Below are 14,621 nucleotides of genomic sequence, written 5' to 3'. Positions count from 1 at the left end.
ACCCACCCTTCAACTCCCTCATCCAAGTCATTAATGAAAATCCCAAACAGCAGAGGATCCAGAACTGATCCCTGCGGGATGCCACTGGTAACTGGGATCCAGGCTGAATATTTGCCATCCACCACCACTCTCTGACTTCTATCGGTTAGCCAGTTCGTTATCCAACTGGCCAAATTTCCCACTATCCCATGCCTCCTTACTTTCTGCAAAAGCCTACCATGGGGAACCTTATCAAATGCCTTACTAAAATCCATGTACACTACATCCACTGCTTTACCTTCATCCACATGCTTGGTCACCTCCTCAAAGAATTCAATAAGACTTGTAAGGCAAGACCTACCCCTCACAAATCCGTGCTGACTATCCCTAATCAAGCCGTGTCTTTCCAGATGCTCAGAAATCCTATCCTTCAGTACCCTTTCCATTACTTTGCCTACCACCGAAGTAAGACTAACTGGCCTGTAATTCCCAGGGTTATCCCTAGTCCCTTTTTTGAACAGGGGCACAACATTCTCCACTCTCCAATCCCCTGGTACCACCCCTGTTGACAGTGAGGACGAAAAGATCATTGCCAACGGCTCTGCACTTTCATCTCTTGCTTCCCATAGAATCCTTGGATATATCCCGTCAGGCCCGGGGGATTTGTCTATCCTCAAGTTTTTCAAAATGCCCAACACATCTTCCTTCCTAACAAGTATTTCCTCGAGCTTACCAGTCTGTTTCACACTGTCCTCTCCAACAATATGGCCCCTCTCATTTGTAAATACTGAAGAAAAGTACTCGTTCAAGACCTCTCCTATCTCTTCAGACTCAATACACAATCTCCCGCTACTGTCCTTGATCGGACCTACCCTCGCTCTAGTCATTCCCATATTTCTCATATATGTGGAAAAGGCCTTGGGGTTTTCCTTGATTCTACCCGCCAAAGATTGTTCATGCCCTCGCTTAGCTCTCCTAATCCCTTTCTTCAGTTCCCTCCTGGCTATCTTGTATCCCTCCAGCGCCCTGTCTGAACCTTGTTTCCTCAGCCTTACATAAGTCTCCTTCTTCCTCTTAACAAGACATTCAACCTCTCTTGTCAACCATGGTTCCCTCACTCGACCATCTCTTCCCTGCCTGACAGGGACATACATATCAAGGACACATAGTACCTGTTCCTTGAACAAGTTCCACATTTCACTTGTGTCCTTCCCTGACAGCCTATGTTCCCAATTTATGCACTTCAATTCTTGGCTGACAAAATTGTATTTACCCTTCCCCCAATTGTAAACCTTGCCCTGTTGCACGCACCTATCCCTCTCCATTACTAAAGTGAAAGTCACAGAATTGTGGTCATTATCTCCAAAATGCTCCCCCACTAACAAATCTATGACTTGCCCTGGTTCATTACCAAGTACCAAATCCAATATGGCCTCCCCCTGGTTGGACAATCTACATACTGTGTTAGAAAAGCTTCCTGGACACACTGCACAAACACCACCCCATCCAAACTATTTGATCTAAAGAGTTTCCACTCAATGTTTGGGAAGTTGAAGTCACCCATGACTACTACCCTGTGACTTCTGCACCTTTCCAAAATCTGTTTCCCAATCTGTTCCTCCACATCTCTGCTACTATTGGGGGGCCTATAGAAAACTCCTAACAAGGTGACTGCTCCTTTCCTATTTCTGACTTCAACCCATACTACCTCAGTAGGCGGATACTCCTCGAACTGCCTTTCTGCAGCTGTTATACTATCTCTAATTAACAATGCCACCCCCCCACCTCTTTTACCACCCTCCCTAATCTTATTTAAACATCTATAACCAGGGACCTCCAACAACCATTTCTGCCCCTCTTCTATCCAAGTTTCCGTGATGGCCACCACATCGTAGTCCCAAGTACCGATCCATGCCTTAAGTTCACCCACCTTATTCCTGATGCTTCTTGCGTTGAAGTATACACACTTCAACCCATCTCAGTATCTGCAAGTACTCTCCTTTGTCAGTGTTCCTTTCTCCACTGCCTCACTACACGCTTTGGCGTCCTGAATATCGGCTACCTTAGTTGCTGGACTACAAATCCGGTTCCCATTCCCCTGCCAAATTAGTTTAAACCCTCCGGAAGAGTACTAGAAAACCTCCCTCTCAGGATATTGGTGCCCCTCTGGTTCAGATGCAACCCGTCCTGCTTGTACAGGTCCCACCTTCCCCAGAATGCGCTCCAATTATCCAAATACCTGAAGCCCTCCCTCCTACACCATTTCTGCAGCTACGTGTTCAGCTGCACTCTCTCCCTATACCTAGCCTCGCTATCACGTGGCACCGGCAACAAACCAGAGATGACAACTCTGTCTGTCCTGGCTTTTTACTTCCAGCCTAACTCCCTAAACTCGTTTATTACCTCCACACCCCTTTTCCTACCTACGTCGTTGGTACCAATGTGCACCACGACTTCTGGCTGCTCACCCTCCCCCTTAAGGATCCTGAAGACACGATCCGAGACATTCCTGGCCCTGGCACCCGGGAGGCAACATACCTTCCGGGGGTCTCGCCCGCGACCACTATTCCCCTAACTCCTATCTATTCCCCTAACCATTGAATCTCCTCCTACTATTGCTTTTCTATTCATCCAGCTCCAGTTCCGTAACACCGTCTCTGAGGAGCTGGAGTTGGGTGCATTTCCCACAGGTAAAGTCAGCGGGGACAGCGGTGGTGTCCCTCACCACCCACATCCTACAGGAGGAGCATGCAACTGGCCTAGCCTCCATCCCCACTTACATTACAGAATATAACTGCCCTGTGGACCAACTAGACCTCCGCCCTCCGACTCTGCTCCCAGTCAGCTGCACTCTCTGTAAACTCCTGGCTCCCTTCTCGCTCTTTGCGGAAATGTAGGAAACAAAATGAAAGGAGCACCTTACTCCCTCCTCACCTAACTCCCTCAGTCACCAAACTCTCACTATCGCACTCAAATGCACCAAATTCAGCACTCCCTCAGTCACCAAACTCTCACTATAGCACTCAAATGCACCAAATTCAGCACTCCCTCAGCCACCAAACTCTCACTACAGCACTCGAATGCACCAAATTCAGCACTCAGTGCAAACAAGGTCTGCACTGTAGGGGATCACTTTTATACTGTGAATCTAGCCTCTGAAAACTGGCCTAATCCAATTAACTAATTAACAAGCTCCAGCTGCAAGTACCTACAAGTAGAACCTTTGTTTAAAGCTGATTGAAAATTCACCTTCTTCGAAACCAAACAGCAACTTTTATGTTAATTAACTAAATAAAAGACTAGACTTTAGATAAAAATGAAGCCTTATACTTCCTTAGTCACCAAACTCTCACTATAGCACTCAAATGCACCAAATTCAGCAAATAGTTGAATCTTGGAGTGACAAAGGTAGGAGTGACGCTTTCACCAGTAGGTGGGCTGAGGCTGGAGAGGTGGCAAGCAATGTTATGGAGGTGAAAATAGGCAGCCTTTATGGAGAGGATATGGAGTGAGAAGCTCAACTCAAGTCCACACTGAATGCTGAGGCTGTGAAAGGTCTGTCCCAGGTTTCTGAGAAGGGGGATGGAATCAGTGGCAAGGGTTTATGATGTAGGATTAGAAAGTCGGCAGATGAAGCAAAGATTGGCCAGGTGGTCAACAGTGAGACTGAGTGAAAAGGGTTACAGGAAGATATAGGCGGGATGGTCAAATGTGCAGATATGAGGCAGATGGAATTAACCCTGAAAAATGAGGGTGTTACACTTTGGAAGGAATAATTTGACAAGAAAGTACACTATGAAAGGTCCGACACTGGGAAGTTCCGAAGAACAAAGGGACCTTGGTGCGTTTGTCCATAGAGCTCTGAAGGCAGAAGGGGAGGTTAATCGGGTGGTGAAAAAGGCATATGTGACACTCCCTTTTATCAATCGGGGCATAGATTACAAAAACAGGGAGGTCATGATGGAGCTGTATAAAACTTTGGTGAGGCCACAGCTGGAGCATTGTGTGCAATTCTGTATGCCACATTATAGGAAGAATGTAATTGCATTGGAGGGGGTGCAGAGAAGATTCACCAGAATGTTGCCTGGGATGGAACATTTAAGTTAGAAAGAGAGGTTGGATAGGTTTAGGTTGTTTTCTCTGGAGTTGAGAAGACTGAGGGGTGACCTGATTGAGGTGTAAAAGATTATGAGTCGCATGGACAGGCTGGATAGGGAGCAGCTGTTCTCCTTAGTTGAAGGGCCAGTTACGAGGGGACACAAGTTCAAAGTAAGGGATGGGAGGTTTAGGGGAGATTTGAGGAAAAACCTTTTTACCCTGAGAGTGCTGACGGTCTGGAATGCACTGCCTGGGAGGGTGGTAGAGGCGGGACGCCTCACATCCTTTACCTGGATGAGTACTTGGCTTGCCATAACATTCAAGGCTATGGGCCAAGTGCTGGCAAGTGGGATTAGGTGGGCAGGTCAAGGCCTTTCATGCATCGGAGCAGACTCGATGGGCCGAAGGGCCTCTTCTGCACTATAGTATTCTGTGATCTTCCCAATATTTAAATGGAGGAAACTGAAATACATCCAAGCCAGGACGTTGTGCAAACTGCGACAACACACTAGTGGTGGAGGAATCGAGACAGGAGATGGAAAGGAAGATGACGTAATGAAGGGGTAGTATGTTAATAATTAAAAGAAGATGGCCAAAGATGGATCCTCGGGTAATTCCTGAGGTGTTGGTGCCACAGTGGAAGAGAAGTCATGGTAGAGATGCTCTGGTTAAGATTGGGTAGGTAAAAGTGGAACCAAATGAGGTAGTTCCACTGATTTGTGCTTGGAGGATAGTGTAGATCATGCCAAAGGCTGCAGAGAGGTCAGAAGATTGAGTTTAAAAAAAGGGCAAGAGGGTGATAATGATAGTTGAGAGAGAGGAAGACAATGCTGGAGGAGAGGGAAACATTCATTTGTCAGATCAATATGCTTCATGGCTTTAATTTCAGCAGTAGCTCTTTGTTGTACCACTACTGCTTGTACTCAAATAACCCACACTTTATTAGAGTCAAAACAATCTGAGCTCAATACCAAAACAATGCAGTGACTATTTTTATCAAGATACGATAGAGTTTCTCATTGTGCTGTGGTTTATTTCTCTGTATGCAGACAACTAAATAAAATGGACTTCACTGGGAATGATTTTAATAGGTTATTATACTTGAGGCGCAATATTCTTAATTGAACAGTATTACTTCAAGCGTTACGCTGCAAGATCACTTCTGCATATAAATAAGTGTTGCCTACTTAACTACTCGCTCTACATCACAAACCAGCTGCCCAGCCAACGATTTAGCTCATTTGGCAGGACAGCTGGTTTGCGACGCAGAGCGAGGCCAACAGTGCGGGTTCAATAACCTGAGGTTATTCATAAAGGCCTTGCTTTCTCAACCTTGTCCCTCGCCTGAGGTGTGGTGATCCTCAGATTAACTCACCACTAGTCAGCTCTCCCTGTCAAAAGGCTAAAGCAGCCTATGGTCATCTGGGATTATGGTGACGTAATTTACTTTACTTTTTTACTTAACTGCATTTCAGTACAAATTCTCTCTTTGTAACATTGTATAATTCCATTGCCAACTTACAGTAAAGAAGATGTTCCTGAAATTTATATTGAGTTATCAAAGAGCTTATTGGTGTTGGCCTGTTGACAAAGAACATTAAAAATCCCATTTTAAAATGTACTACATTTTATGCGTAACACACATAGACACATACTTCCCTCTGAATTCAAGCTCAACATACTAACATGCCAAGAACTGTCTGATTAATGTATGGTTTTCCCAATCAAAACAGCAGATAATCTCACATTTACAGAATTGTCAATTAATTGAATATGTAAATAATTACAAAAGGATAAATAAAACCAGACCAAAACGTCCTTTAAGTTTCAAAGAAGAAAGCTACTTTATTTGCAAAAACCGATCTCCTCCAAAATGATGCAACACACTGCAAATATCACAGGGACAAATACGATTTTAAAAGCGGACTTGAATTATTGTTATAACAGGCAATGCAATATAGCTGGCATATAAATGTTTGTATAATTGATAACCTGAAAAACTGAAAGAGAGCTGTTTTTCCCCCTCACAAAGCAGATTCCTGGACCAACAAAGTAGCAAGAGGAATTCACTCTAGCATACAATAAGTACAAAATAAACATTGTGATTATACTGATAATCTAGAATTCATCCTGAACAGTGCAGGGAAAAAATACAGTCAGAATCAAGTGTACATAATGTAAGTTAACAAATGCAGTTGATAATACAAAATTACAGGTCTAAAATGAATAGCTAGCTATTGAAAAGAGCAGACTTCGAGGATAATAGTAAAGTGGAATTACAGGTATTCATGTTGTGAGCAGGGTTCGATCACATTCATCCGAAATATTTTACCAATAGAAATTCCCGTACCGGCCTCCCAGAACAGACGCCAGAATGTGGCGACTAGGGGCTTTTTACAGTAATTTCATTGAAGCCTACTTTTGAAAATAAACAATATTTATTATTATAAATTGGAATATGCACATTTTAGGTCTATTAGTTCATGTTGTAAAGTCTTACTTTTCTCCTTAATTGTGTGGATAATAAAGTATAATGCCTTAAATCTGACCTGGTTACTGCACTGAAAAGCCCACGAACCCGTGCCTTATGTTGAGCAACAAAAGCATCAGTGAAGATGACTCCGCGGTCATAAGTGTCCATCTGTCCATTTATAATGTTGCCTAGGCGCTGTGACAATACCTTTAAAAATTAAATTTAAAAATGTAAATGCAAAGGATGCACAGAAGCAATTTAGATTTTGTAAAAACACAGGATTTTCAGAAAACGTTTGTTGAATGCATTTTGGAAAGTGAACAATTTAGCCATTTATCTGCCCTGGTTAAGTCAAAGGATGTGTCATTTCATAAACATAGAAATATTATACTGCAAAAGTGATTTGTGTTCCCTTCCTGAAGTGAGGCTGAATTTCCTAACAGGACGAGTTTTCCAGCCGCTAATATCGGTGGGACATTCCAGTCACGCCAATGGCACGTCCCCATCGCGGGTTTTGGTGGCATTAAATGGGAGACCCCGTTAACAATGGTGGGACCAGAAGATCCCGCCACCGGCCAATGGCCGGCCAGCTCCTCAAAACACGTGGCGGGTTGCATGGAAAATTCGACCCATCAAATTCTGTTGCTCTTAAGCCCAACAGCATTGTTTTTAACAGCTTTGCTACCCACATGCTGCTCATCACTGATCTCTCGGTCTGGATTTGTGATTTCATTGGTCTTCTTCCCTCGATTTATCTCTCCATCCATCTCTCAATAGCTCCAGTTTTCCCTCCGGCCTCATTTCACTATCATTCGTTATTTGCACCAATGCTATCCTCTTTCCCAAATGATTATTCTCCTTTTTTCAATTTCCATTTCTCGGTCACATACAACTCACTTGTTGCCTTCCTTTCTCTTTCTCCCTGATTTCTCCTGCCCATTTGCCTTGATAATCTTTCTGTTCTACTAGGCCTATGGGGTGTGGTGCAGAGGGCCATAATTCGTCATGCACCTCAAGTTCTTGCCAGGTTTTTAATTGGCTGGAAACCTTCGGACAGGAACGTCCATTAGCAGATGTAGAGATGTATGTTGTCCTGAAAGTTTGGGGAGAAATTATGGTCCACAATAGCCTGTTGCAGTATCAAACTTCAGCAGCATAACCAATAACAGCTCTCAAAAGGCTGCAAGTGTATACTCATAGAATTTAGTGCCCATGGAGACCATTCGACCCATCATGTCTGCACCGGCCTTTGGAAAGAGCATCGTACTTAAGCTTAAGACCACGCTTCCACCCTATCTCTGTAACCCCACCTAACCTTTGGTACTAAGGGACAATTTAACATGGGCAATCCACCTAACCTGCACATCTTTGGACTGTGGGAGGAAACCGGAGCACCCGGAAGAAACCCACGCAGACATGGGAACAAAGTGCCAACTCCACACAGACAGTCACCCGAGGCTGGATTTGAACTCGGGATCCTTGAACTGGAAGGCAGCAGTGATAACCACTGTGTCACCATGCCGTGAGGGGCAAGATCGGCAGTCGATAATGAGCTGGCTTTTGAGAGGCAGCAGTTGTTTATTGAATTCTTTCTGGGACACTAGTGTAACTGGCTAGGCTAATGTTCCTCATTTCTGTTGGGAAAGGTGGTGGTGACCCACCTTCTTGAACATTTGCAGTCCATGTGATATAGCTACAGCAAAAGAGAGATTTTAATCTGCAACACAATGGTGACATAATTTCACGCTCTGATATTGCATAACTTGGGGGAGGGGAGTGGGAAACTGTTGTTCTGCGTGGTAGAAATCATGGGCGGGATTATCCCCTGCCCGGCGGGGCGGGGGGTTCTGGCGTAATAGAGTGGCGGGAACCACTCCGGCGGCGGGCCGCCCCAAAGGTGCGGAAGTCTCCGCACCTTAGGGGCCAAGCCCTCACCTTGAGGGGCTAGGCCCGCGCTGGAGTGGTTTCCGCTTGGCCGGCTGGCGGGAAAGGCCTTTGGCGCCATGCCAGCCGGCGCCGTAAGGTCTTCGCCGGATGACACTTGCGCGGGAGCGTCAGCGGCTGCTGACGCCATCCCCGCGCATGAGCAGGGGACGGGGTCTCTTCCGCCTCCGCCATAGTGAAGACTATGGCGAAGGCGGAAGAAAAAGAGTGCCCCCACGGTGGCCTGGCCCGCGATCGAGACCCACCAATCCGCGGGCGGACCTGTGCCGTGGGGGCACGCTTTTTCTTCCGCCTTCGCCAGATCTTCCCCCCCCCGCCCCAGGATCCCGGAGCCCACCCGCCTTGTCCCGCCGTTCAAAAGGAGGTTTAATCCACGCCGGGCCCATCGCGGGCCGGAGAACCGCCGGGGGTGGGCCCGCCGACTGGCGCAAATCCCGCCCCCACCAACCGGCGCGATTCCCGCCCCCGCCGAATCTCTGGTGGCGGAGAATTCGGGACACGGCGGGGGCTGGATTCACGCCAACCCCCGGCGATTCTCCGACCCGGTGGGGGGTTGGAGAATCGTGCCCCATATGTTTAGAATATGTTGTCAAAGGAGCCTTGCTTGCTGCAGTGCACCTCGTAGGTAGTATGCACTGTTGCTACTGTGTATCGGGTGCACAGAGTGCACGTTTTAAGCAGCTGAATAAGGTGCCAATCAAGCAAACTACTTGTTCTGGATGGGTTTTAAGCTTCAAGTGTTGTTGGAGCTACACTATCTCAGGAATGTGGAGATATTTCATGAGTTTAGATGCAGCCTTTCTTCAGAATAAAGTTAACCCTGAAACCCTCAGAATAAAGATAACTTAGCCTTCTTTCAAAGGCTGACAAACTTGCTGTACATTTTGCTTTGTTGACTGCTATTTCAGATTTTCAATACTTATGGTTTTTTTACAGGATCCCAAGTCCAGGGGCAGGGGAGGTGTTGGGGAAAGATTGCAGAAGCTTTAGGACCTCTGTTCATCAAATGCTGTGCAAATTTTGTGGGACTGAAATTAACTCACCTCTTTCTAAAGTTTCTGGTCAGCTTATCTAAGCACATTTCATGCTATTACCAGAATGATAGAAGAAAAGCTGGATGGACCTTGATTCTTCTCCATTGTACACATTGAGCAACTCATGTGTACAGCATTCTTGATACACAGCATACAACCTCAAAGGAACCCGTAAAGGGCCACAGGATAGGTTATCCAGCATCACCAGTTTTTAACATCCCTCATTTGCAAGCCCTTCATCTTTTATAGTCCATATACAAGAATTCCAACTTATCAAGGCTTGTGGTCCCACTGCAACTGATTACTCAAGGCTATCGATCTTAGTAACACACCAAGCCAGTTTTATTACCTGGGAAATTGGAGGTAATTAATAATAAATCGTTAGAAATAGTCAGTGAAGCATTACATTTACTGCTTGATCCTTTCCTTACTACTGTACATTAGCTATCCCAAACATTTTAATTGCAATGGATGGGATAGTATCTACTCACCTCTGTTAGAAAGTCAGCTGGAAGGTCATACAATTTACAAAGCTCTGCTAGAGTCACTTGTCCAGCTTCCTGCAGTCGGTCATTTACCTCTTCAGCCATCTGATCCAGGTAGGTTCTGAGTAAGTGACAGAAATATTACATTCTGTCTTTATGTTTCGAGCTTATTTAAAATACTCATTTGACTGCAGAGTAACACAGACTTCAAACAAGCATTGATTTCTACAATAATTATGAATATGCACCAGTGCCATATTGTGAAATTAAAATTTTCAAAATGCTGTGATAACTGCATGGTTGGTTATTAAATACTTGTCAGTTTTCCTCAGATCCAGTTGTTCATAATGTTTAATTTATTTGGGGTAAAAGGTTGAAGAAAAAAAAAAATTTGTTGTGGTTATTTTAGCGTGATTACTTAGAAACAGGTATTACAAATTGAGTATCCTTTATTCAAAACCCTCGGGGCCGACTGCATTTTGGATCTCAGGTAACTTCGGTTTTTGGAAACAGCATATAAACTTACTACAATAGGCTAGGCGTGGTCTAAAGTAAATAAAATGGTAAGAAAAGTAACATGTATAACTGATGAAGGAATACAGGGTACATGTAATAAGTTTCTTTCTTACATGTTCTCCACAAAAAGCGGCAAGGTAAACAGTGCAGACAAACAATTAGACTTCCCGTGTGCGATGAAAGCCAATGAGGTTCAAAAAAGTGTGTTTTTTGGAATTACAGATAAAAGGACACTCGGCCTGTAGTGAACTCGCTACCTACTTTGCACCCCGACTAATTTTCATTCCCACTGAAGTAAACATTGGAAAGACTGATGCCATAGCGTCTATGATAAACTCCATAACTTCAACACAGATTCAGTCCTCATACCCAGCCACAGTTTCAGGTTAAATTAGAATGTCTATAAATTCGACATCTTGTTTGACTTTGAGCTGAGCTGCCAACCACATATCCTTTACATCTTAAGCAGTTTTTTTTAATAAACATTTGATTGAGGTATATTTTGGTTTTACAACAACAACAAAATAAACAATGTACATGAATCTATAAACATAATGCAAAAGCCGTCTTTCTCCCTTACAGGTCCCACCTTTATTAACCCCCTACTCTAAACTAAACTTACTGCTGACGATTAATTTTCCGCAAAGAGGTTGACGAATGGTTGCCACACTCCGGGCGAACCCCAACATTGACCCTCTCAGTGCGATCTTGATTTTCTCCAAACAGAGAAAGCTAGCCATGACAGATAGCCAGGTCTCCAACTTCGGGGGCTTTGAGTCCCTCCAAGCTAATAATATCCGTATCCGGGCTACCAGGGAAGCAAAGGCCAGAACGTCTGCCTCTTTCTCCGCCTGGATTCACGGATCTTCCGACATCCCGAAAATCGCCACCTCTGAACTCGGTGCAACCCTTGTTTTTAACACCGTGGACATGACATCTGCAAACCCTTGCCAGAATCCCCTAAGCTTTGGACATGGTTCGCTGGCCCTCCCGCACACTTTGCACACCTATCTTCTACCCCAAAGAACCTGCTCATCCGGGCCACTGTCATGTGAGCCCGGTGAACGACCTTGAATTGTATCAGGCTGAGCCTGGCACACGTTGTGGACACGTTGACTCTACTCAACTCGTCCGCCCATAGACCATCCTCTATCTCCTCCCAGCTCCTCAGTCTGCATCTCCTCTGACCCCATAAGTTCCTTGTAAATGTCAGAGACCCTCCCTTCTCCCACCCACCCTCTGGAAACTACCCTGTCCTGTATCCCCCTTGGTGGTAGGAGCGGGAAGGTTGAAACCTGCCTGCGTAAGACGTCCCGCGCCTGAAGGTACCTGAATTAATTTCCCCTCACCAATCCAAATTTCTTCTCCAGCTCCCTCAAGCTAGGAAAGCTCCCCTCGATAAACATATCCCCCATCCTCTCAATCCTGCTCTCTGCCATCTCCGAAACGCCCTGTCCATCCTTCCCAGGGCAAAATGGTGATTATTACAGATTGGAGACCAAATCGATGCTCCCTCCGCTCCCACATGTCTCCTCCATTGCCCCCAGACTCTCAGGGCCACCACCACCACGGGGCTGGTGGAGTACCGTGCTGGCGGCAACGGCAGAGGCGCCGTTATCAATGCCCCTAAGCTGGTGCCCTTACATGAAGCCAACCCTCCTCCCCACTACCCACTTCCTGATAATGGCTATATTCGCCGTCCAATAGTATTTACTGAAGTTTGGCAGCCCCAGCCCGCCCTCTCCCTGGCTCCGCTCAAGCATCCCCCTTTTTACTCGCGGGGTCTTGCCCGCCCATACAAAGCCAGTGATCACTTTGTTCACCCGTTTGAAAAAGGACCGCGGAATAAAGATGGGGAGACACTGAAACAGAAACAGGAATCTTGGGAGGATCGTCACCATCTGCACTCTCCCAGCTAGTGACAACGGTAGCGATGAGGACTGTCAGAGGATACAGCAGGATTTAGGTTGTTTGGAGACTTGGGCGGAGAGATGGCAGGTGGGGTTTAATCCGGACAAATGTGAGGTAATGCATTTTGGAAGGTCTAATGCAGGTCGGGAATATACAGTGAATGGTAGAACCCTCACGAGTATTGAAAGTCAAAGAGATCTAGGAGTACAGGTCCACAGGTCATTGAAAGGGACAACACAGGTGGAGAAGGTAGTCAAGAAGGCATACGGCATGCTTGCCTTCATTGGCCGGGGCATTGAGTATAAGAATTGGCAAGTCATGTTGCAGCTGTATAGAACCTTAGTTAGGCCACACTTGGAGTATAGTGTTCAATTCTGGTCGCCACACTACCAGAAGGATGTGGAGGCTTTAGAGAGGGTGCAGAAAAGATTTACCAGAATGTTGCCTGGTATGGAGGGCGTTAGCTATGAGGAGCGGTTGAATAAACTCGGTTTGTTCTCACTGGAACGAAGGAAGTTGAGGGGAGACCTGATAGAGGTCTACAAAATTATGAGGGGCATAGACAGAGTGGATAGTCAGAGGCTTTTCCCCAGGGTAGAGGGGTCAATTACTAGGGGGCATAGGTTTAAGGTGAGAGGAGCAAGGTTTAGAGTAGATGTACGAGGCAAGTTTTTTACGCAGAGGGTAGTGGGTGCCTGGAACTCGCTACCGGGGGAGGTGGTGGAAGCAGGGACGATAGTGACATTTAAGGGGCATCTTGACAAATACATGAATAGGATGGGAATAGAGGGATACGGACCCAGGAAGTGTAGAAGATTGTAGTTTAGTCGGGCAGCATGGTCGGCACGGGCTTGGAGGGCCGAAGGGCCTGTTCCTGTGCTGTACATTTCTTTGTTCTTTGTGTCCCACCTCTGAAAATAGTCCTTCATTTGGTCTACTAGTCGGGCCAGATTTAGTTTGTGAAGCTGTTCCCATTCCCGCGCCATTTGGATGCCTAGATACCGAAAGCTTCCCCCTACCACCCTAAACGGCAGCTCCCCGAGTCGCCTCTCCTGTCCCCTCGCCTGGACCGCAAACATCTCACTTTTCCCCATATTTAGATATTTAGTTTATACCCTGAAAACCGGCCAAATTCCCCCAGAATCCTCATGATTTCTTCCATCCCCTCTACTGGGTCCGATACATACAGGAGCAGATCGTCAGCGTAAAGCGAGACTCTGTGGTCCAACACCCCCCCCCGCCCCCCACCACCATCCCGCCCGGACCAGCCCCCTCAGGCTCTCAGTGCAATTGCCAGCGGCTCTATGTCTAACGCGAACAACATTGGGGAGAGGGAGCATCCCTGTCTCGTCCGCCGATGCAGCCTAAAATAGTCCGATGTTGTCCTACTCGTCCGTACGCTCGCTACAGGAGCCTGATGCGGCAACCTGACCTAGTCAATAAAGCCCCGCACAAATTTGAACCGTCCCAGTACCTCCCACAGATATCCCCATTCTACTCGATCAAAGGCCTTCTCTGCGTCCATTGCGACCACTACCTCCACCTTCCGGGGGCATCATGTTTAATAGCCTCTTACATTGGCCACCAACTGCCTTCCCTTAACAAACCCCGTCTCGTCCACCCCAATAATTCCCGGAACACAATCCTCAATGACAAAATTTTGGCCAGCAGTTTGGCGTCCACATTCAATAAGGATATCGGCCTGTAGGACTCACTTAGCTCCGGGTTCTTGTCCCGCTTCAGGATCAGCGAAACTGTAGCCTGTGACATCGTCGGGGGAAGCAGCCCTCTCTCCCTTGCCTCATTGAAAGTCCTCATCAACAACGGCCCCAATATCCCAGAGAACGTTTTATAGAACTCCACTGAGTACCCATTCGGCCCCGGGGCTTTACCCGACTGCATGGCCTTCAGACCCTCCGCTATCTCTTCCATCCTGATCGGGGCCCCCAGCCCTTCTACCAGCTCCCTGTCCACCTTCAGGAAATTCAGCCCCCGAGGAAGTGCCTCATCCCCTCCGGCCCCGTTGGGGGTTCCGACCCATACAGCCTACTATAAAACTCCTTAAACGCCTTATTCACCCCTGCTGAGTTTTCAACCAGGTTCCCATCCCCATTCTTTACTTTCCCTATCTCCCTGGCTGCCTACCTCTTTCGAAGCTGCTGTGCAAACATTCTGCTGGCC

The 14,621-nt window shown here is 46.5% G+C and overlaps 1 protein-coding gene and 1 long non-coding RNA gene across 2 annotated transcripts in view; one reads left to right on the top strand and one right to left on the bottom strand.

The window, feature by feature from the left end:
* The window catches only part of ufl1 (UFM1-specific ligase 1), a 110,589-nt gene that overhangs the window by 77,767 nt on the left and 18,201 nt on the right, over positions 1–14,621 (bottom strand). Inside the window, exons 5-7 of the mRNA XM_072499561.1 lie at positions 10,020–10,134; positions 6,627–6,757; positions 5,600–5,658 (exon numbers count right to left, since the gene is read on the bottom strand). Coding sequence (XP_072355662.1) covers positions 5,600–5,658; positions 6,627–6,757; positions 10,020–10,134 — 305 coding nt within the window. The remainder of the gene's footprint in view (positions 1–5,599; positions 5,659–6,626; positions 6,758–10,019; positions 10,135–14,621) is intronic.
* The window catches only part of LOC140410856 (uncharacterized), an 88,407-nt gene that overhangs the window by 65,135 nt on the left and 8,651 nt on the right, over positions 1–14,621 (top strand). The window lies entirely within an intron of this gene.

This window comes from Scyliorhinus torazame, chromosome 4 (genome assembly GCF_047496885.1).
Source record: "Scyliorhinus torazame isolate Kashiwa2021f chromosome 4, sScyTor2.1, whole genome shotgun sequence".
Classification (NCBI taxonomy): domain Eukaryota; kingdom Metazoa; phylum Chordata; class Chondrichthyes; order Carcharhiniformes; family Scyliorhinidae; genus Scyliorhinus; species Scyliorhinus torazame.
This window is presented reverse-complemented; position numbering and strand designations above follow the sequence as displayed.